The following is a 21,923-nucleotide window of genomic DNA, read 5'->3' as shown; positions in this document are numbered from 1 at the left end:
TTTAGAAAGCATATCCATACAAAGTATGAATATATAGGGTGACATGGGATATCCTTGTCTAATACCTCGTGTGGGAGTGAACTCCTTAGTTTTGTTGCCATTGACCAAGATGGAAATGGTACTCGTGGTAATACAACTAAAGATAAGGTCACTAATTTTCCTAGAAAATTTAAAAAATTTAAGAGCTCGATAAATGTAAGACCATTCCAATTTATCGAAAGCTTTTTCCAAATCAAGCTTTAGTAAGAAATTTTCCTTTCCTTTGGCTATATTAAATTTCTTTAAAACTTCTTGAATTATGATAGCATTGTCACTTGCTCTCCTACCCTTTAGGAAGCTAGCTTGTTGAATATTGATCAGTTGGTTAAGAAAGGGCTTGATTCTGTTGGCAATTACTTTAGCGATCACCTTATAATTCATGTTACAAAGACTTATCGGAATGGTATAGTAACAGTGCGCAAGAAGGCTGTGGATGCCTCTGTTGAGGCTATTCAGAGGTTATACCAGCTGCCCGCACCTGTGGCGAAAATAGAGGATTTTTATAAAGCATATGGCAGAAAATACACTCAGTGGGAAATGTTCTTTGAAACCATTTGTGTACCTGGAAAGGAAATTGTGTGGATGAAATATGGGAAGAAGTTCTACTCAGCGGCGCTCACCTTTGAAGAGAAGTGTTGGTTGTATGACATCAACAACCGCCTGATCCCATCTTCCAACACCACAGAAGTGAATGCTCCTCGAGCTGCTCTAATTTGGTGCTTTATAAATGGTCACAACTTTGATGTGGCCAAGCTTATGCATGAAGATATGTTTACACGCTGTCCGGTGAAGAGGTATGGTTTCTTTTTCCCCTCACTAGTCACTAGGCTTTGCAGGGCAGCGAAGGTGTCGGAAAATTTAAATGTGGATGGGATAGTGCCGAGAGACTCCAAGTTCCGAGCTGATAAGGTGACTACTAAGAAGGAGCCTGTGGCCCCTAGTGGTGATGAGAGTGTTGACTCCAATGAATCTGAGGAAGGGGAGGATGAGCAGGAGGAAGCAGAAGCCGAGCAGCCCACCCATGTGCCGGTTGCAGAAGCTGCAGGACCATCTGAGGTTGGTAGGGTTACCCGATTAACAACTTTAGAGCAGGAGGTGGCAGGGTTGCATACCTCGGTCGAAGACTTAAGTACGCGTATTGATGCGGTGGCCACCTAGCAGGTTAAAACTGAGAAGAAAATATTGAGCTGGCTTCGAGCTCTGGGTCGTGCTTGTCGTCTGGACCTGGGGACGGTCTCCGATCAAGATTGATCCTTCAGGGAAGTTCCTTTACCTCACTGTTCTTTATTTTTTATGCCATGAGGACATGTCTTCTTTTCAAGTGTGGGGTGGGGATACTTCGGTATATGTGTATATATATGTAAGAAGTTGATTGTTTTATGTTTTCTTTGTTTTTGTGGTTTTGGGTAGCAGTCGCATTAGGTAAGTCGACTTGGCCCGACGATGGATCTCTTTCGACGGGGTTCTTGAGGGTCTAAGTCGATGAGAAAATCTCTAAAAAAACAAAAACCAAAAAGATGTTGGACTCTTCCTGATGACGGATATTTTAGACAATTTTCTTGAGAGAAGTAAGTCTAAAAAAAATACCAAAAAGATTTTCTGTTTTAGGTAGTGTAGTAACCCCCCCTTAGTTTTCCTTTGAGCCGCAGTTCTTTTCCAAGGGTTTTGCTTGAACTGGGTGTAGTTAGTTTTTTTTTTAATTTTATTTCTAGTTTTTAGTTGGTACTTATGGGTTATGAGCTGAAATAGGAAGAGAATCCCTTAGCATTGAAAAACCAGAACACAGTAGACACTAGAGTGTGACGCTTAGTCTCAGTTTTGATTCTTACTAGCGTGCCTTAAATTGTATGTTTGTAACTGACTTGAATACTCAACGAGAGTGTTTTGATAAGCCAATCTGGAGTGAGTCATGTGGCATGTGTGTGTGAGTTGTATTGTATTCTATGCTCTGCATTTGATGTCTAGAACTTGCTCTGTGTGCTTGCAAAGCGAAATAGTAGCTTTATTTAGTCTTAGAAAGTGATATAGACATTTCTTTGTTAAGCCAGATATATAAAGTAGACCCACTTAAATGCAATACATCGTAGTTAACCCCGTTGAGCCTATAAGCCTTTTTTTTTGGCAACCACATTATAAACCTTATCCAATTGTTTGAACAGCCCATCTGTTTGAACCCTTTTACCTCCCAGGAGCACTTGAATGGTTAGAAAATATGTAAAAGTTAAAGTGTGGGGTGGTGGTTTGGTTTTGAGTGGAACCAAGGAAACAGAAAAAGAAAAGGGTGAAGTGTTTTGAAAAAATGAAAGAATAAGTGACACTTAAAAAGAAAAAAAAGTAAATGTAGTCCTTAATAAATGGTGACTTGATTCAATTGCACCTAATGAAGTTTGGGGTACTATAAATAGAAGTGTGGTGAAATGTCTGGTCTGACATAAGTATGGTTCTGAAAGCGGAGGTGATTATATTAAAAGTGATTAGGGAGGTTAGTCACTATATCCAAATATACCCCACCCGTCCCTTAGCCTACATTACAACCAAATGAAGTCCTAGTTGATCTTAAACTGAATGAGCTCGATTAGTAGAGCACTACATTACGGGCAAGCCTATGGTGCATCTTTGTGGCATATGAATGTTCTTTCTGAGAGTGAGTGAATTTTGCCTATCTAAGTTCCTAAGTGTTCTTAATATTATTATTTGTGGAACTACTCTCTTGTGTGATGTGAGGGCATTTGATTCACGAAGGAAAGGTAAGTCTTGACCTCTGTATAGAGTGGTTTGAGTAAGTATGAATATTTCACGGCATGTGGGAGTCGACTCTTGAGGCAAAGATGTTACATGACTAGACGCAACTTTGGTGATATGTTCTTGGTGTGATACGTTAAAGAAAAGTTTAGTGAAGGAACCTTTATAGAGTATGGTGGATTAATCGGGGACTAACAATAATTTAAGTGTGGGGTGTTGATAATAGGCTAGATTCAGATAGTTTGGCGACTATTTATGCCCCAACTTGACTATGTTTCATTGTTATATGATGGTTAAATGACGATACATTGGCTCGAATTGTGAATTTCAAGTTTTGCAGGAGCAAGTTGTGCTTATGAGGACTTAGGACAATGTTTGGAGCTAAATTAAAGCAAGAGAAGCCCCTCGGAGCTGAGTACGTGTGAAAGAAGAAAGAAAAGAGGAGAGAAAATGCTGATTCACTCTAGCGCGGGCCAAGCGCGACCGCGCTAGAGCAGGAAACCGGGACAGTATACTATGCGATATGCGCGGCCACTAGAGCGGTTCGAGCGTGGCCGCGCCAATCAATTTGGAGCGCAAATATTTTAGGGGTAAACTTGGAAGCTTGGGGGTGATTCCACTTAACCTATAAGAGGTCCAGCTCGCCCAAAAAGACATTATCAAGGTTTTTATAGCTTTGTTGAAGGCAAGAGGAGGCAAGAGGCAAGGAGGATAATTCGGCATCAAGTTCTACCTTTCTTCCTTTTGTTTTTATCATTCATGATGAATTTTGCTGTTGTTATGATGAATACGATTATGAGTAGCTAATTATTTAGTCTAGGGTTTTGATGGAACCTGTTGAGGGATGAACTTCTTGTTGTGTTAATATAGTTTACCCAGTTTAGTCTCTAGTTGTTCAACTACGTTCTTGTTGTAGTTAATTGATCGGATCCTCAATTAGTTGTGCCTATTTAGTATGTATTACTCGGGAGAGAGTGCATATGTAGGTAGTTGTTGAACAACACCACTCCCAAAGTATATGAGGAATCAATAACAGAGGGTTTAAAGGTGGGATTAGAGATAACGAAACCTTGGGTGCGATCTAAGTGAGCTGTAATAAAGGCCAGCTAGCGTATCTCAGGAGAGTGCATCTAGTAAATTGTTGTAATTACTCGGGAGAGAGTTACGGTAGTAAGAGTGCTCATGATCGATAGAGACAATTAGGCAAATCTATACGAAACATAGCAGGAAGGGATTCCATCAATAAGGGAAATCACAACCTTAGATCCTTCTCTTATTTGTTTACAACTCAATCATAGTTAGCTTTCAGTTTACTCAATTTTATTCAGTTACAGTTAGTAGAAATATCACCAAGTGTTATTCAAAATATCTGGAAAGTTGATTACAGAGAATTCAGTAAGTCTGACAAAAGTAATTGGTAGGTTAATTCCCTGTGGGATTCAACTCTGGGCTAAATACCCAGATTATATTTGCAACGACCGTTTGTCCTTTTTATAAGACATAATTGAGTGTGATCAAAGAGAAAAAAATTCCACTAATAGAATTAAAGTGGCACACAGTCCCCTGCTATTTTTTGTTAATGGGTTTAAGATGAAAGATTCCCAAGAGACATGCGATAAACTAAAGAAAGAGAGTTTTTTTTTGTTTTTATTTTAATAAAAGAAATAAAGTTGAGATGAAAGGTGTGGTGCATAGCATACTACAAATTAGGGGTGTACAAAGGAAATCGATAAACTGCACCAACCCGATAATTTGAGTCAAACCGAGAAAAAAACTTGATTTGGTTTGGTGTTGGAAAAAAAACCCGACCATAATTAGTTTGATTTGGTTTAACTAAAGAAAGTCAAACCGAAACCAAACCAACTCGACATTACATATATAGAAATTTTAGATATATTTAATGTATAAATATACTTATTGTAATGTAATTTATAAATATTTCTTAAACTTTTTCATAATTTTATCTTTTAAGGTATTATTTCAAGGTTGGGCTTAGAACTTTTGAATGTTCCAATAAATTTTATAGCCATTAATATTAGTAACTTAAATAATACTAATAATAGCCCAAACCAAAATCAAATCAATACTAATGCTAACAAAAGACATTCAATTCAATACTACGAACGGCAATGTATCTATATTTTATTTGGCAATAATTTAGATAAAAAAGCATATCCAATTTTTATTTTTTCTTTAGCGTTTAGTCATGTAATTAATACTACCTTATTAGTCTACTTATTTTAGCATGACTTAGTACTTTTAGATTATGTTTATTTTTTGTAATTAGCAATATTTATATTACATAATTTTATTGTCTTTACTGTTGAATATTTTAGGATAATGCCATGACACATCTCTAATTTTGAGCACAAGTTATATGTTTTGTGCTACGAAGATTTTACGGAAAAAACCCGAATAACCCAAGAAAAATCAAGATTGAAAACCTGAGTTTTATTGGTTTGGTTTGGTCTTTAGATTTAATAACCGGACATAATTGATTTGGTTTGGTAATTACAAAATCCAAACCAACCCGACCTATATACACCCCTACTACAAATCAGGATGTTCTGTACGCTCAATTCAAAATTAGAGAGGAAGAAATTTACTGCCCAATAATATCACTTGCAATAAAATTTCAGATTAATTTCAAGTATGACGGCCACTAAACTTTATCTTCGTACATTAAAATCAACAAAATTATTTTTTACAGTAGTTAAGTCACTAAACTATGTTATGTTGCCAAACCACAGAAATCAAACTTCCCAAGTCCGGAAATAAAACGTCATTTTCCCATCATTATTGTTTCTCTGGAAAAAAAATCTTTTCAAAATAAGATTATCCGATTTTTTTTTTTTTTTTTGTCAATCAAAGTGACATATGTTAAAAATTAAGTAACATTACAAGGAGCAATAGCTGGTGGTGTTATAACATTACAAAAAAATATTTGATCACTCCCACCACCGTGTACTACATTATCTATACTAGGGTTCGTCACACTATCAAGACAAAAAGAGATGGGTTCCACTTCAAGAGTTGTACGTAGAGGGCGTCTGTGAAGCGTGCCCCGTTGGTCTGGCTAGAAATTTGTTCATTGCAAAAGGAGGTGGTTGCACAAAAACAATTGTGGAGGCATTGTATGCTAATGTGGTCCCATATTTGGCGAGTGTATCTGCTACCTGATTTTGCTCCCTGTAAGTATGCATGACCCATTGTCTATCCAGCTGTTGTAGTAGGTATCTGCATTCATGTGTTAAAGATGTGTGTTGTGGATTGAGATGGCGGAGTAGAGAGATTACCTCAGTGGAATCCACATTAACTTCCAATGGTGCGAGTTTGTGCTGTAGAGCAAGTCGTAAACCTTCTTGTAGGCCAGTGAGTTCCATGTAGTGATGATTTCCTGTTGGCCTTGTACCCGTATAACCTAGAAACCATTTGCCCGTTGAATCTCTAATTACACCCCCAAACCTCTTTTTAGTCCGACAAACTATATTTAAATCTGAATTTAATTTATAATACCTATGTGCACGAGGATTCCACTTAACATCTATGTAAGTAGGAGTGTTAGTGTGTGTGCTATGTGTAATACCTAGGTGGAAATACTCAGCAGGTTGACCTAAGATGTGCTGAATATTTGGAGGATGATTGATGTTTTCAAACACAAGGCGATTGCGACTTTTCCATATGTGCCATAGGGCATAAGAAATGATAGTAGGAAAGTTCGTTAGAGTGGTAGTAAGGTTATTGTAGAGTATGAAACCCAGAAGTTTTAATGGAGTTTGTTTGTGGAGTGTGTGAAGATTTATGTTGAGATGCTGAATGCTTAGTTGTTGCCATACAGTTTGTGCTTGGTGGCATTCAAAGAACAGATATACAATAGTTTCATCAGTGAGTTGGCAGACCGGGCACAATGAATTGTGGGTAACATGGATAGTGTAGAGGTAACTAGTCATTGGTAATCGATGATGGCACATTTGCCAAAGGAAATGTTTTATCTTTTAAGGTAATTGTAGTTTCCATAACCATTGGAAAGAGGTGTGGTCTGATTTGGTACGTAGCTATCTATAGAGGAATTTAACTGTGAAAAGCCCATTAGGTATGAGACCTCAATAGATGTGATCATGTGATTGATGATTAGTGATGGAAAGGATATATTGATTATGTAGTTGGTGATGTAAATCTTGAGGGAGCTCAAAAGATATTTTAGGAATATTTAGAAAGTTCCCGTGTATATAAGATGCTAGGGTGGAGCAGTGGTCATTGCGGGGTAAAGGCCCTGCAATTAAGTTTCTAAGTATTAGGTTGGTTCCTATCCAAGGTTCTGTCCAAAATTTGATGTGATTTCCATTAGCAACATGCCAGCAGATGCCAAGTTGGCATGAGGCCCATCCTTGTTGGATGGCTTTCCAAATAGAGGAAGTATGAGTAGAAGTGGTTGAGTGTGAGTATTTTGAAAGTATAATTGAAGCCCAGTGGGATGAAGATGAAGTAAATAATCTCACGGCTACGGATCCTAGTAAGGCGCTATTTTTGGCGACTAGATTATGTATTCCCAGGCCTCCACTAGTTTTTGGTTGTTGGATAGTTTCCCAGTTAATAAGGTGTATTTTACATTTTTGAGGTGTGAATCCCCAAAGAAAATCATGCTGATATCGTTCTAACTTAGAGGTAATATGAGTGGGGAGCTTGATCATTTGCATTACATGATTGAGTAGGAAGTTTAGGGTTTCTTTGATAAGAGTGGTTCTGCCTGCCATGGTAAGACAATTTGTTTTCCATTCGGCTAGTCTATTCTTAAAGTTATCAAGAAAGAATTGAAAGTCAACAGTTTTAGGCTTCTTCGTGAAAATCGGATATCCTAAGTATTTGCCAAATTTGGATCCTTACTTCATGTGTAAAGAGGTAATCACTGTTTCTTTAGCGAATAGGGAGTTAGTTTCTTAGAAGAATTTTTTTGATTTATTGTAATTTATAGTGAGTCCAGAAACTTGAGTAAAAAGGTTTAGGGTATCTATGATAGTGTTAATGCTATTTGTAGAGTTTTTAGAAAGAATAGTGATGTCATCTGCAAATAATAGGTGAGATAGTGGTGGTCTTTGTCGGGATAATTTGATTGGTTGCCATTTTTGGTAGTCCACTTCCATGTGTATTTCGCGTGAGAGCATTTCCATACATAATATTAATATGTATGGTGATAGAGGATCCCCCTGACGAATGCCTCATGAAGGGGAGAAGAAGGGGGAGGGTTGTCCATTAATAAGAATGGAGATTGAAGAAGTTGTTATACAAGACATGATTAATTTTATCAATTTAGGGGGAAAATTGAAGTAATGTAGGTTTTCGTGGATGAAGCCCCATTCTAATTTATCAAAAGCCTTTTCAAGGTCCAATTTAAGTAGAAAAAAAGTTTGAGTACCTCTTTTTTTCTTGAAGTGGTGCATAACTTCTTGTACAATAAGCACATTATCAGAGGCCTTACGGTTAGGCAAGAAAGCTGATTGTTCCGGACTGATGATAGTAGATAATATTGGTTTAATGCAAAATATAATAATTTTAGTAATGAACTTATAGATAGTGTTATAAAGACTTATGGGCCGATATTGGGTGATGAGGGAAGGTTGTTGTGTTTTTGGGATGAGACATAGATAGGTTTTATTTGTTTCAGGGGTAATTATTATGTGTTAAATATTTCCTTACAAAAGAAAATAACAGAGTGATTTATATGAGGCCAATAGGTTTGGAGGAAATATGGATGGAGTCCATCCGGTCCAGGGGCTTTAAAAGGTTGGAAAGTTTTTAGTGCATTAGTGATTTCTAAAGATGTAAGTGGTGAATCATGTTTTGCAAAGTCAGTAGGAGTGATGGTATGATGCTTGGCTTTAACTGTAGGAAGAGTGTTATGGGTGTGATTAGTGGTGAATAAGTCATGGTAATGATCCTCTATATAGAGGTTAATATCGCGTTGGTCTAATATCTAATTGCCCACTGAATCTTGAAGAGTAGTAATGCGGTTATACCTATGGCGCTTTAAAGTTGTAAGGTGAAAAAATTTGGTATTGGCATCTCCCTCTTATAGCCAACTTATTCTAGATTTTAACTTCCAAAAATCATCTTCTAGTTTTAGTAGGTCATTGTATTGGGCTATTAGGTAAGTTTCTAGGTGTTGTAAAAATTGACTATTGATGTATTTGGGTGAATTTTGGATTCCTTGAAGCCTTGCGAGAAGAATTTTTTTCTTATGAAAAATATTCCCAAAGGTAGTTTGATTCCATTCTTGGATATGAGTGGTAAAATCCTTAACGACTGTTAGTAGGGGCTTATTAATAGTCCAATTATGGGTAATTGTTGAAGTAAATTGGGGGTGGGTGGTCCACATTGTTTCAAAACGAAATATTTTGTCCTTAGGCTCTTTGTGTTTTTTTAGATTTAGTAGTAACAGGCTATGATCAGAGTGCGTCCGAGGAAGATGATGAACTGAAGATTCAGGGAAGATGTTAACCACTCATAATTTGCTAAACATCTATTATCTTTCCAAGATGCGATGGGAGATATGTATATTATTAGACCAAGTATATTTACCACCTGTATAGCCTAGATCAATTAAATTACAATGATTAAGACAAGCAAGGAAATTGTCACTCATCCTATTATTAATATGTAGACTACCAATTTTTTTTCTATTGAGTTAATAGTTTCATTAAACAATACACCAATTAACCAAGGTAGATTAATTTTGCATGTAAAATACGAAGATTGACCCATAGAACAGTACATGCATGAATATTATTTTTTGCATAAATAACAGATAACAACCAAGGATTAGGGTTGGGGTGTACCGGGACAATGGAGTGAATTTCTTGGCTCGTGGTAGCTACTTGGTCTAGATGGAGTTCATCAGCCTTCCATAGTAAAGCAATACCTCTAGAAACTCCTTGAGCTGGTGACTGAGCCAAGTGTGAAAACCCAAACTCATGTTTAAGTTACTCATGGTCTTGCACGTGAGTTTCTAGTAGTGCTACTAACGCAGGCTTGTGATAATTAAGCATGGATCAGAAATTACGTTTGAAATCAGAGGACTGTGCTCCTCTACAATTCTAAATGACCAATTGCATGGATTGATTATTGAGTGTGTTGGTTGGAGAGTCCCTCTCCAACGTGGAATATCGGTTCATCAGTGCTGGGATTAGCACTATGGCAAATTTGCCTACCTCTGGGTTTCTTGTTGGACGGATGTTTAGTGAGACACTTAGGAGTTCTGGTGGGCAAGTGATGATCACCTTTCGTTCGTACTGTTCTTTTATGATGCAAATTTTGTTTCCATTGAGGTAGCATAGGATTGGGAGGGTTTCTCGTATCTCCGCCATGGTGGATGCCACCTCCATTTGAGCTATTTCGATGAGTTCTTATGGAGGTGGACTGGGAGGTTGGACTGGAATCGTTGGAGGGGTGAGAGGTTGATACGTTGAGGCTTGGGCATGTAATGGTATTATTGGAGCTATGGACGTGCATGGTTGGATCCATGTGACAAAAGCTTGTGGTGAATGTTGTGGTTGGTAGAAGGGTAACTCTAGTGTGTTGACTAGTGGTGGTGGATCATTCATTGATAGTGGTGGTGGAATTGGCGTGGCCATTTGTGGTTGTTGGTGGAGAGGTAATGGTGGGTGCATGGCCTAGAGAAATTGGATGTATAACATCATCCCTATACACATCCCCTCTATGACTATTTGTGCTACGTCCATTGGGTTCTGGATCATCACTATGACATCCTGGTTGTCGATTTCCATCGTTAAAGTCAATGCATGTTCTTGTAAACTCATCTCGAGCCAGGACTGTAGATACGTTTGTAGGGGTGGGTATTGAGTTATGTATATGGGTGTGAGTTGGGGATAGGGTTCGTTGGGTGGTGGCATGGTGATTGTGTTGAGGAACACTGGGTGTTGGAGAAGGTTGGTGTTTGTGAAGGAGATGGTTCACCGGTGATGAAAGTTGAGTTGTGATCTGTTCATGCAGATATTGTGTGTGTTGGGAAATAGTGTGATGTGTAGTAGTAGTGTGAAGTATAGTAGTAGGAGTAGTGGGGTTAATGATGATATTACTGGTAGTGGTTCTGCCTAAGAGCATAATGGAGTCAGTTGATTTGATAGAGGTAATTGAGTAGTAGTAATTTCATGTGAATTACGGTGGCATGAAGGGCTAGGGTAGGTTTCTTATATTGGGTTTTGGGCTTCACCAGACGTTTGAGTTGTTGTTTGGGTGGAGATAGTAGTTATTGGGCCGGCGTGGTGTAAGTTATTATGGGTTATTGGGGAGAGGTTTAGTTCTGTGACATAGGCCTGCACTTGAGAGCCTATCGAAAGGGATGAGGTGGTATTGCATGGGTTGTGATTGGGTGTAGTGTCAGGCTCCTCTGCCACGTGGAGGGTGAGTGGGGTATGTGGATTTGTTTTAGCAGATGAGTCATTAATGTTGGTCGGTGATGTGGTGTATTGGGTTTGGATGGGAAGTGGGCTGGGAGCAGGCTGGGTGGTTTCAAGGGCCTTGTCATTTGGGCCTAATGAGCTACCCCGTTGATCCATTTGATTAGGATCTATTAGTCTGTCAAAGGATGTTTCAGTAAAAAATTTTGGATTAGCGTTACAACTAGAATGGTTTAAGATTGTTAGTTAAGGATTTTTTATTTTTTATGGCGTGATTAGCTGTGTTGGAGAGAGTAGGGTTTTAGGAGCCATACCTGAAAATCCGCTGCTAGCATATGTCTTGGTGGGTGGTGATGCATGATGTGGTAGGGGTGATTTCCCTTTTGATCTATTCTTGGATGGGAATGTGATTGTTTGCCATTCAGTAGTGTCAATGTCTGGATTAGAATTTTTGGTAAAAGATGGTTGTGTTGTTTGGAGTTTAGTGGGAGCTGTGTGACGTGCTGTAGTGGTAGGATGTGCTGTTGGGGTAATGGTTGTCATGGAAGACGATGAGGGGGATGGGTGAAAAGGTTTTGTGTGACTAATATGACCACATAGTGTGCAGAGCATGTTGAGGCCCTCATACAATATTTGTTGTCTATGGGTACCAATGTACACATGTGTTTTAAGGGGCATTTCTAGAGGAACTTCTATGCATATTCTTGCATAACGTCCTCTGGTGGTGGCCGACGCGCATGTATCCACCTTGAGTAAGGATTCAATATTTTCGCCTACTCTTTGCAGTATTTCAAAGTCATAAAACTAAGTGTGTAGTTCTAGCAATCTTAACCAGATTGTTGTGTATGTGACCTGGGTGTTGGAGGCTATAAATTTGGGTTCCCATTTGCGTACAGATAGGAAATGGTTGAGAATGAACCAGGGTCCTGTAAAGCTTTGAGCATATTTTCTTCTTTTTTGAACTTCATTAAGCAAAAGTCACATCCTAAGTCTATTAATGGTAGATCCTCTGTGGGTTTCCATAGTGTTCGGAGTTTAGTTCTGAGAGTTTGATGCCCAACCCTTCTGCCGAACACTTTGACAATGACAGAGAATTTCCATGGTGAGTACAAGCGAGATTTGTCTTCTGAGGTGATTGATATGAAGGTGTCTTGGTTGAAGTAATTGTTTGATTCATCGGAGAAATATATGTGTGAGTGTGTTTGGTGGCATGTGTTTGGATAAGAGTTGAGTTGGTTGTTAAGTAGTAAGGTTTGGGCGAAGGATAGTGAATGGGTAGAGACAATGGCAGTGGTTGGAGTTGGAGATGGAGATAGAGGTAGGTTAAGGTGCATGGAGATAATATCCGGTGGTTCAGGTGGTGGTACGGCGGTGGTGGTGTTGTTCATATCGTATATTTCTATAGAGAGAATTTCCCTTTTCTCACATATGTTAGAGTATTTTGACTGTCTGAGGTGATTGGTATGAAAGATTATCCGAATTGGCATCGAAAGAATGGAGTTTAAGCTTTGCTCCTATTTTTTTTTTCAATCCGCTAGGCAAGCGCCTAGGGCTAGTTTTTATTAAAAATAGAAAAGTAAATACAATAATTCAAAAATTGTCATTGTCTTCCTTCAATGAAGGAAATAGACTTTGCACTCTAATGTAATGTACTATCAAAATTGAGCATAATACTCAAATTGATATCACATTATGCCTACTAAAACTTTGTAGTTGTCAAAACAGCCCAAGTGAGTCCATGTCGACGTTGTATCCCCAGTCCAAAGCGTCCAAGTTCTAGAGTTAAATTTGATTTGCGTAAATAGCCCCTTTTCAGCAACTTCACGTAGACTCCACCAATTTGGTAGCTCTAGCATACGACATTGTAGCATACGACACTGTAGCATACGACACTCTAGCATACGACACTGTAGCATATGACACTGTAGCATACGGTTACTGTAGCCAACTGGTACTATAGCACATGATCATGTGATGTCCCCTTGAGATTCCCACACTATTGAGGGGGCCAAGGTCCTTGGCATTTGCACCCAAAGTAATGCACATGCCTACAATGTGCTTGTCTGCATTATCAACTTCATTGTTTGGTATTTGAACCCATGCTTCACATGTTTTTGCTCCTTTTGATACATGAGTTTGTATTTCCCAAAAATCATGATTGCCTAGATCAATGTCTTGCATGTCCCAATTTAAAACCAGCATCATGCGAACGAATTGCACTGGCCAGTACATTTTGCACTTGTTTAATGTATCCATAGTCCATAAGGAATCTAGTTTGTCTCAAGGCGCATGTCAGACCTGTGCGTTGTTCCCATGTCAAAATCGATAGCACCTCTAGCTAGCCTTACTCGATTTGTGGACTCCATGCCTCCTTCCCATATTTTATCATAGGCGTGCAATTTAATAATAGTATGGCATTTGTTTAATTCCCATTTGACTCCTCGAAATCCCGCCAACTCCATATGTAGCATGCTTCCTTCTCGATCATCAACAATTTGCAGATTCCAAGCGTGCAAACTCATGTGATGGTGTGAGCAGCACCTTGATCCAGCGTTACCATGTGGACGCATGTGATGGTCATAGTAATGGCCATGTGATTTGAAAAAGAGCTTGCAACAAGTAGACATGTGATGGCATGTGAAATTGCCCATTTTTAAATCCCTTCCATTGGAATGAATGCAAAGCATTAATACCACAAATTGAAATTTCATTAAAAATAGATTAAGTTGACATGCCTCCTGCTCTTCCTTTTCTCTTTGCTTCTTATCTCCTGTCCACCTTCATCCTTAGACTTGGACATTGCAGCTTATCTTCATTAACTAACCTCCTTCCCTGTGCATCTAGATGCCAAAATTGTTGGCATTCTATTTCTCCATGATCTAAAGCATAATTAGCCAAGTGATCTGCCAGCTTGTTGCCCTCCCTATGAATATGAGTAACTGTGTAATTTCCCCCATTCATTAGTTGCATCATTTCCTCTACCTGCTCAGATATGATCCATGGTGGTTTCCAGATCCCATCCATTATCGTTTTTAATAACATTGAGTCAGTTTGAAGCCATACATGAGAGTATTGTTGAAATCTGCAGAACCTTAGTGCTTCTACCATGGCCTTCGCTTCAGCTACTGTGTTTGTTGTCTCCTCAATCGCCTTCCCTACTGACTTGACTATGTCACCATTTTCATTTCTTATACAAAAACCTATTGAGCTTCTGCCTGGATTTCCCCTCGATGCACCATCCGTATTAACTTTTAGCCATCCTGCACTTGGAAATTCCCACATGACTTTGGTAACCTTAAGTTTAGGAGTGAAATTTTCCATCATAGCTAATAGATCTTGCCATTTGTGAGGTACCATGTCCATCCCAGGCTTTCTCACTTTCACCAATGCCTGGAGATTTGATGAAACTTGATAAATCACCCTGCTAGTTGTCACAGCATCACCATACTTCATACTATTTCTTCTTTTCCAGAGTTCCCAGACTACACATGAGGGGAGTGCTTGCATTACTGGTTTGAGCCTTAAGCACGCATTTACAGTCCAACATTTTGTGATTGCTTGGTGCAATGTTAATCCCTCAACAGCTATTCCTGCCCTCGATAGAAAATACTTCCAAGTTGTCTTTGCAGTTTCTGATCTAAAAAACAAGTGCTGAAGAGATTCCTCGTCAGGCTGTACACAACACCAACATTTTGATGGCATGCAGTAGCCTACCCTTTTCATGAAATCATCTAAAGGTAACTTTGCTTTCCATACTTTTCACATGAAAAATGCTATTTTAAAAGGCAGTCCCTTTACCCAAATCATCCTATAAGCTGTTCTTGGTTCGTCTCTTCTTCTCATATAATCCCATGCTGACTTAACACTGAAATATCCTCTTGTTTCCAGCATCCAACAAGGCATGTCAAGAACCTGCTGAGGTGAAGGTGGTTTGATTTTCTCCAGAATGTGTACTGCTAAGTCTTCAGGAAGCATTTCAAATAGCTTGTCCACATCCCACTCACCATCTAAGGTAACATCATATACATTATGTACAGTTTCATCAATGCCAAAGTCCTGAGGAACTAAAAAATATAGTGCCCCAAGACCTGTCCAGTTTTCAAACCAAAATAGTGAGGATCCCCTTTTTGATTGCCAAAAGATTTGATGTTCAATCAGATCTCTACATTCCAACATTTTTCTCCAAATGTGAGACCCCTTTTATCCATGGAACAATTACAGAATTCAATTTCTTACAGTATTTCTGACATACGAAAGAGCTCCATAGGCTTGGTTTTGTTCTGAAATTCCACCACAACTTGCTGAATAATGCCTTTGCTACATCATGCAGTGACCTGAAACCTATTCCTCCTTCCTCAACTGGCATGCATAAGGTATTCCATGAAGCTCAATGCCTACTAGTTCCTCCTACAGAGCTGCTCCAGAAAAACTGAGCAAACAATTTGTGCAACCTATTTATCACATAATTTGGAGGGTTTACAACTGGTAATAGATGCATAGGCATGCTTTGCAGTACATGGGATATAAGAACTGCCCTGCCCCTACTAATAATAACATACCCTGCCATGATTGCAGTTTGTCCATTACCTTAGTAATTAGGGGCTGATAGTATTCCAGCCTTCTCCTTGCATAAAATATAGGACAACCTAGATATATGATAGGAAAATCATTCCTATGAATGCTTGTGATCCTTTCCACCTTGCTGACCACTTCCATGTCTGTTAAATGATGCAGGTACACAGTTGATTTGGTCTTATTAACAAGCTGCCCAGATGCAACTTCACATGCATTCAGCACTTGCATAATCAACATCAGAGATGTTTCATCCGAGGATGAGAAAATAATCATGTCATCTGCATACGCCAAATGATTGATCTTTGGACTCTACTTTGGCATCCCAAATCCACAAAAATATAGGTTAGTATGTAGTGCATTGAGACCCCTAGATAATGCTTCTGCTGCCAAGATAAACAAAGTTGGAGATACATGATCACCTTGTTTTACTCCCCTTGAGGACTTAAAGAACCCATGAGCTTGACCATTGATTAGAATAGAATACCAATTGTTTGAAACTAATCCAAAGATAATCCCTATCAACCTTTCTGTGAATCCCATCTTTCTCAGTACCTTGGTTAGGAATAGCCAAGATAATCTATCATAAGCTTTTGTCATATCTAGCTTTAGGATGACATTAGGTCCAACCTTAGTTCTAAGCCTAATGTCAGTCACTATCTCCTGAGTTAGAAGGATGTTTTCTACTATATTCTTGCCCTTAACAAAACCTGACTGTTCCACCGATATCAGACTTGGGAGAAATTTCACTAGCCTTTCATGTACCACCCTCGATATAACCTTATTTGAAAAGTTACTGAGGCTTATTGGTCTTAAATCAGAAAAAATGGTAACTTCTTTTTTCTTTGGTAGAAGAACTAGGTTGGTGTGCGTTACACACTTGGGTAGGTCATGACCATTGAAAAAATCCCTCACCATGTCATACAGGTCATCCCCTATTATGTCCCAACAAGAATGATAGAATTTGCCTGTCATACCATCTGCCCCCCAGCACTATCACCAGTAAGTCCAAGTACTGTCACTTTAACCTCCTCTTTTGTTGGCTGCTTAATCAATTCTGCATTCTGATCAGTGTTAATCAGATTAGGAACATGCTCTATGATATTAAATGATGAAGGAGTAGCTGCTTCTGTGAACTGTTCCTCGTAGAATTTGATAGCCTCTTCTGCAATTTCTTGTTCTTCTACAATCCAGGTTCCTCCACTATTTTCAATTCTGTTAAGCTGATGTCTCTTCCTCCTACCTCTCACTTGTGCATGGAATAACTTAGTGTTCCTATCCCTTTCCTTGAACCAAGTCATGCCTACCTTTTGTTGCCAATATTTCTCCTCTAGTGCAAGACATTTGATCAATTCTGCTTGAACCTTTTGTAGCCTTTCCCTGTACATCCCTGTAGGATTTGCTTCAAATTCTGCTTCATGAACCAGCACCACCTCCTCCATGCTTGCTATCTTTTGGAAAATATCTCCAAATGTAGCCTTACTCCACAATGAAATGGCCTTCTTTAATTTTTTTTAACTTGTGATTAAAAAGAATATAAGGATTTGCACTGAAATCAGCTGTCCAATTCTCTTTCACCACATCTTTAAAAGTCGCATGTTCCACCCAAAAGTTCAAGAACTTAAAAGGCTTTTTTATTGGTGGAGTCTCAATATCACACTTCAGATACATTGACTATGATCAGAACCAGTCTTTGACAAATGTTTCACCTCTATTCCTGGAAATGTTTGTTGGAACTCAACATTGGCCAAGCATCTGTCTAGCCTTTAGAATATACAGTCTTCCTCTGCTCTCCCATTCCATCATGTATGCTGCCTTTAAATCCAAGGTCGAAGAGATTGCAAGTGTTGACGCAGTGTCGAAAGTCATCAATTTCATTCAATGACACAGGTAGCCCACCAAACTTCTCTTCTTCATCCCATATTACATTGAAATCACCTCCTACAAGCCATGGTGCATCCATATCCCTTGCCATTGCATATAATGAATCCCATAATTCTATCCTCTCAATTGCATCACATTTAGCATATATCAATGTTAGGACAAACTCCACATGCGATTCAGTATGAAACAATCGTAGTGTTAATTGTTGCACCATATTGTACATAACAGTTACCTCAAATACCTCATTTATGAAAGCCCAGATCTTGTTGGAAACATTTGAAATTGCCTGTGCAAGTCCTATCTTATTTCTGTACCTTTCCAGTTTTTTTGCTTGTTGCTTTGGCTCCATTAATCCTACAATTTCATAGTGATTTTGCCTGTGCATTTTTGTCAACCTTTCAAAGGCCTGCTGTGTGTTGACTGACCTTATATTCCAACTGAGAGCATTCATCACTGATTGTTGGATTTAGTTAGCATTCTCCTTGTGTGCACCCCAACTTTTGGGGCTGCAAAATTATCTTTTTGTTGTTTCTTCTTACCTTTTGCTGTTGATTTTGCCTTTTCCACTTGCGTAGGTGATAAGTCACCTTGCCTTGCAGTATTCATAAGGTGTTGGGTAGTTGATTCTTGATCCATGTCGTATCCTGATCTACCAGGTTCTTCTCTTTCTTCATTGTCTTCCTTCCCTCCTGATGTAGCTCCAAATGCATTCTTTTTAGGGACCAAGGCCTTCTCTTCTCCTCTTTTTAACAGCTGCAACTGCTTTTTCTCCAATGTAACAATAACATTTACTAATTCTGTTTTTGTTTTGGTTGTTTCTCCTTCTCTGTTGTGTTGTGTCCTTGTGGGTCTTCTTGTTATTTCTAAAGTTTATCATCTTCTGTTCCTCCAGGATCATTTACCTCTGGGCCTCTTCCTTCATAGTTTCCAATTTTTGTGACTTCTGCTATCTGATAATTATTGTTGTGCTCAAGATTTTCTGATCCTCCCTTTATTAAAAAATTACTAGTTGTATTGTTGTCATTGGCATGGGGCTCTCCATTTACACTTTGCGCATCTTCTTCTTTGTCCTTCTCATTTGGTTCCTCATCAGCTTGTGCTCCTAATGGTACTTCTTTCTCCTCTGAATCATATTCCCTTTGTGCATCCCATAGCCTGCCTCCACAGCCTATGGATAATCATTCTCCACAGCCTTGCACTCTTTCTTTAAATGTAGAAGATTTTGACCCTTCTGCTTGAGAATTTGGAGTTTTATTAAGTTCCTTGTTCACTAATGTATCTTGTGATGGGATTTCCTGGCATGATGTATTGATCTTCACTATTCCATCTCCTATTTTATCCTTGAAACTTCTTTCTACCCATTGTGCAGTATCTTTTTTTGCTTTTGATGCCTCCTTTCCATTGACTAGACCATTAGTCAAACAAATCCCCGATGAGTTAAGATGAAAAGCTTGTGCTGCTGGATTTAGCTTTCCCTTATTATTGACCAACCCTTTTGCTTTGTAGATGCTTGGTTATGAACTGCTGGACTGTTTATTGCTGCATTAGCTGCCACCATTGCCAATTGATTAACAGGTTCTTCCTCTTCATCCATCCCTTGTAATATTGCAAACTTGTTAGCAACTTGAACATGATCATTATCTTCATTGTCTACTGCTACCAATTCCTTACCACTGTTGCTTTGTGCTCCTGCTTGTCTATCTACAGTACTTGTACCCTCCTTGTTCTGATTATTTTCAAGCTGTTTAGCTGGTGCCATCTCCATTCCATTATTATTGAGACTAGTATTTTGATTTACTACATTTCTAACTCTGTTGTCCTTCACTTCCTTCCATTGCTCTTTTGCTGTAACATTCACATTACCCACGACCTTTCCACTAGATAAAATCATTATAGGCTGTGAGTTCCTTATGTCCTGCTTCTTAGCTGTATCTGCTTGGTTAGCATTCTCCTTCTCCACATATAGTTCAGGGTGTATCCTCCAACATTCAAATTGATCATGCCCTTGAAGTTTACAATGTCTGCAATATTTAGGCAGCATGTCATATTGAATTCTCACCCATTCAATTCTTGTTGTTCCTTTAGCTTAATTGAATATGTCCATCCTCACCTTTTTAGGCAAATCTGCAAGTAGATCAACTAGTACCTTCACCCTAGCACAACTAGGTCTAGTTTTATTAATTGTTGCCATGTCTAGATGCATAGGTTTACCTACTACTGCAGCTAGAGAAAATAGACATTCCTTCACAAAAAAGGTTGGCAATAGACCTGGGAATGAAATCCAAGCCATTGCCTTGGGTGTTTCTTCATCTGCTCTAAACTTTGAGTCATAAATCAATAGACTAAGATGATATTGATAGTCATCCCTGTTCTTTATGTAATGAGTTTTTGGTGAGAAATGAAGATAGTCCTGCCTTAACGTCATTCTAATCAAAATGTGCCTATCCCTTAGAAATCCAATGTTACACTCACCTTTAATTTCGCATTGAATTGATATTAACTTACGCAGTTGTTGAATTTCTGGGCTGCCATAAGAACATTTACCAACTATTGCATATTGTAATCCTTCGATGATATCCATCCTTTTCTACTTCTGCTTCTGTGAACTGAATAACATGCTCTCCATTAAATATTGTAGGTGGACGAATGTGAATTAACTCAACTTCCTGTTGCTCATGCATTGCAGCATTTAAAGTACAAGGTTTCAGAATTTTGGAGTAATCCATAGGCTGTTTGTTGTTATTTGTATTCCCTGATGTTTGTGCAATGTTTGGAGGAGGTTGGGTAGACAGCACAGCCACAAAAGGTGGCTGGCTACCTGCCTGTGTATCCATTATAGTTGTAATTCTTTAGCACTTTAATTACATGACAAAGGTGCAACAACTTTGCAAGAAAACGATGCTACTATAATTCGAATTAGCTTCACGTTACTTACTGCTTATGGCTGTGAATCCAATTTCATAGTCCAAACTGTAAAAAACAGTAATTTCGATTTAAAATGAAGCTTAGAATTCAAACCAATCTTAGAAGAGAAGAGAACACTTTCACGTTATCAAAACAAGCTGTTGTGCTGAAAAGTAGCGCTGGAATTAGCTGAATCACTGAAATTGAATGAAGAACACTGTTTGCTACAGTAACTCATGAAAATGAAAATTAAGATCTACAAAAATTGACTATAGATCTGAAGTTGAAACCAATTGGGTATTATTCCTAAGGAAATTATGTATCTTTTGACACCAAGTTTGGTTAGTTCCACCACCGAATGCAGGAGTTATGACCGGAAAATGATGACGAAATTACTATTCCTTCTCTTCCTAGAGAGAAGGCAGAGAACCTCCTAAACACTGTTTCATTTTGTTATCCTTTGCTCCTGTTTTGTCAGAGACTTTGCTACTTTTTTTTTCAAAAAAAATAAAATAAAATAAAATTAAATAGTGTTTGTTCATGGAATATGGTTAGATTTTGTAAAAAAATTTCAAGTTCTCAAAACTTCAACGATTTCTTTTCGAATAAATTGCATGTCAAACAAAACTTCAACTTTCGAAAATTATTTTTTAACACAACTTCAAAAATTCTTTTTTCAAGTTTCAACCAAATCTATGACCAAAAGAAAAATGATTTTTGAAAGTTAAAATTGTATTTAGACATGCTTTTTTACTTGAAAAGAATTTAAAATTTTGTGAGAGAGAATTTCACAATCTACTCTAGAGCTATTTTTGGGATTTGAAGATTTTATTTCAAAATCTACCAAAAAATAGTTAAAATCTATAAACAAACAGATATTTGAAAATAAAATTTAAAACAAAACTCTCAAATTTTATGGCCAAATTGGAGCTAAGTGTATCAATAGAATCATTTGTTAAGTAAAAAAACAACTGGCTTACCTTTTATTAATCTAATTCAAATTAATGATACCAAATTATTGGTATCGAGGTGTAGAGAAAATCAGAGAAGAGAGAAGAGGGGAAGGAGATCAGAGGAGAATAGGAATTCAAGGGAATAGAGGGATAGAGAAAAGAGGTCGAGAAAGAAAGAGAATACAGAGAGAGAAATATTCATTCATTTATCATTTTTGCATACCATAAAGTGTAATACAAGGGGATATAATAAATAAAGTTATGATCTTTATTAAATTCCTCAAAAGTTAACAAAAGTCATGTCACGACCCATAAACTGACCCGGTCGTGATGGCGCCTCTCGCGAAGACAAGGCCAGCCGACACAACACCCATTTTAACCTTTTAATCATTAAGAGTCCTTTTTAAGCCTTTAT

The 21,923-nt window shown here is 38.2% G+C and overlaps 1 protein-coding gene across 1 annotated transcript; it reads right to left on the bottom strand.

The window, feature by feature from the left end:
• Window positions 1–5,807: 5,807 nt before the first annotated feature.
• On the bottom strand, window positions 5,808–17,209 carry LOC142163822 (uncharacterized). The gene is made up of 8 exons (XM_075220968.1): window positions 16,745–17,209; window positions 16,190–16,481; window positions 15,755–16,048; window positions 15,432–15,554; window positions 14,994–15,283; window positions 14,178–14,867; window positions 6,078–6,248; window positions 5,808–6,002 (listed from the first exon to the last, which is right to left on the bottom strand). Exons 1-8 carry the CDS (start codon window positions 17,207–17,209, stop codon window positions 5,808–5,810), a joined length of 2,520 nt encoding a protein of 839 aa, XP_075077069.1.
• Window positions 17,210–21,923: the final 4,714 nt, after the last annotated feature.

Source organism: Nicotiana tabacum, chromosome 1 (assembly GCF_000715075.1).
Source record: "Nicotiana tabacum cultivar K326 chromosome 1, ASM71507v2, whole genome shotgun sequence".
NCBI lineage: Eukaryota > Viridiplantae > Streptophyta > Magnoliopsida > Solanales > Solanaceae > Nicotiana > Nicotiana tabacum.
This window is presented reverse-complemented; position numbering and strand designations above follow the sequence as displayed.

What these genes read in the sequence shown, in the direction of transcription:
- LOC142163822 (XM_075220968.1), bottom strand. Translation starts at nt 17,209, where the DNA reads ATGGAGGAGGTGGTGCTGGTTCATGAAGCAGAATTTGAAGCAAATCCT. An exon ending in CAAACTGCAATCATGGCAGG is followed by an intron (nt 15,555 to 15,754) that starts GTATGTTATTAT and finishes TATGCATGCCAG; the next exon opens with TTGAGGAAGGAGGAATAGGT. An exon ending in CAGCTTATAGGATGATTTGG is followed by an intron (nt 14,868 to 14,993) that starts GTAAAGGGACTG and finishes TGTTGTGTACAG; the next exon opens with CCTGACGAGGAATCTCTTCA.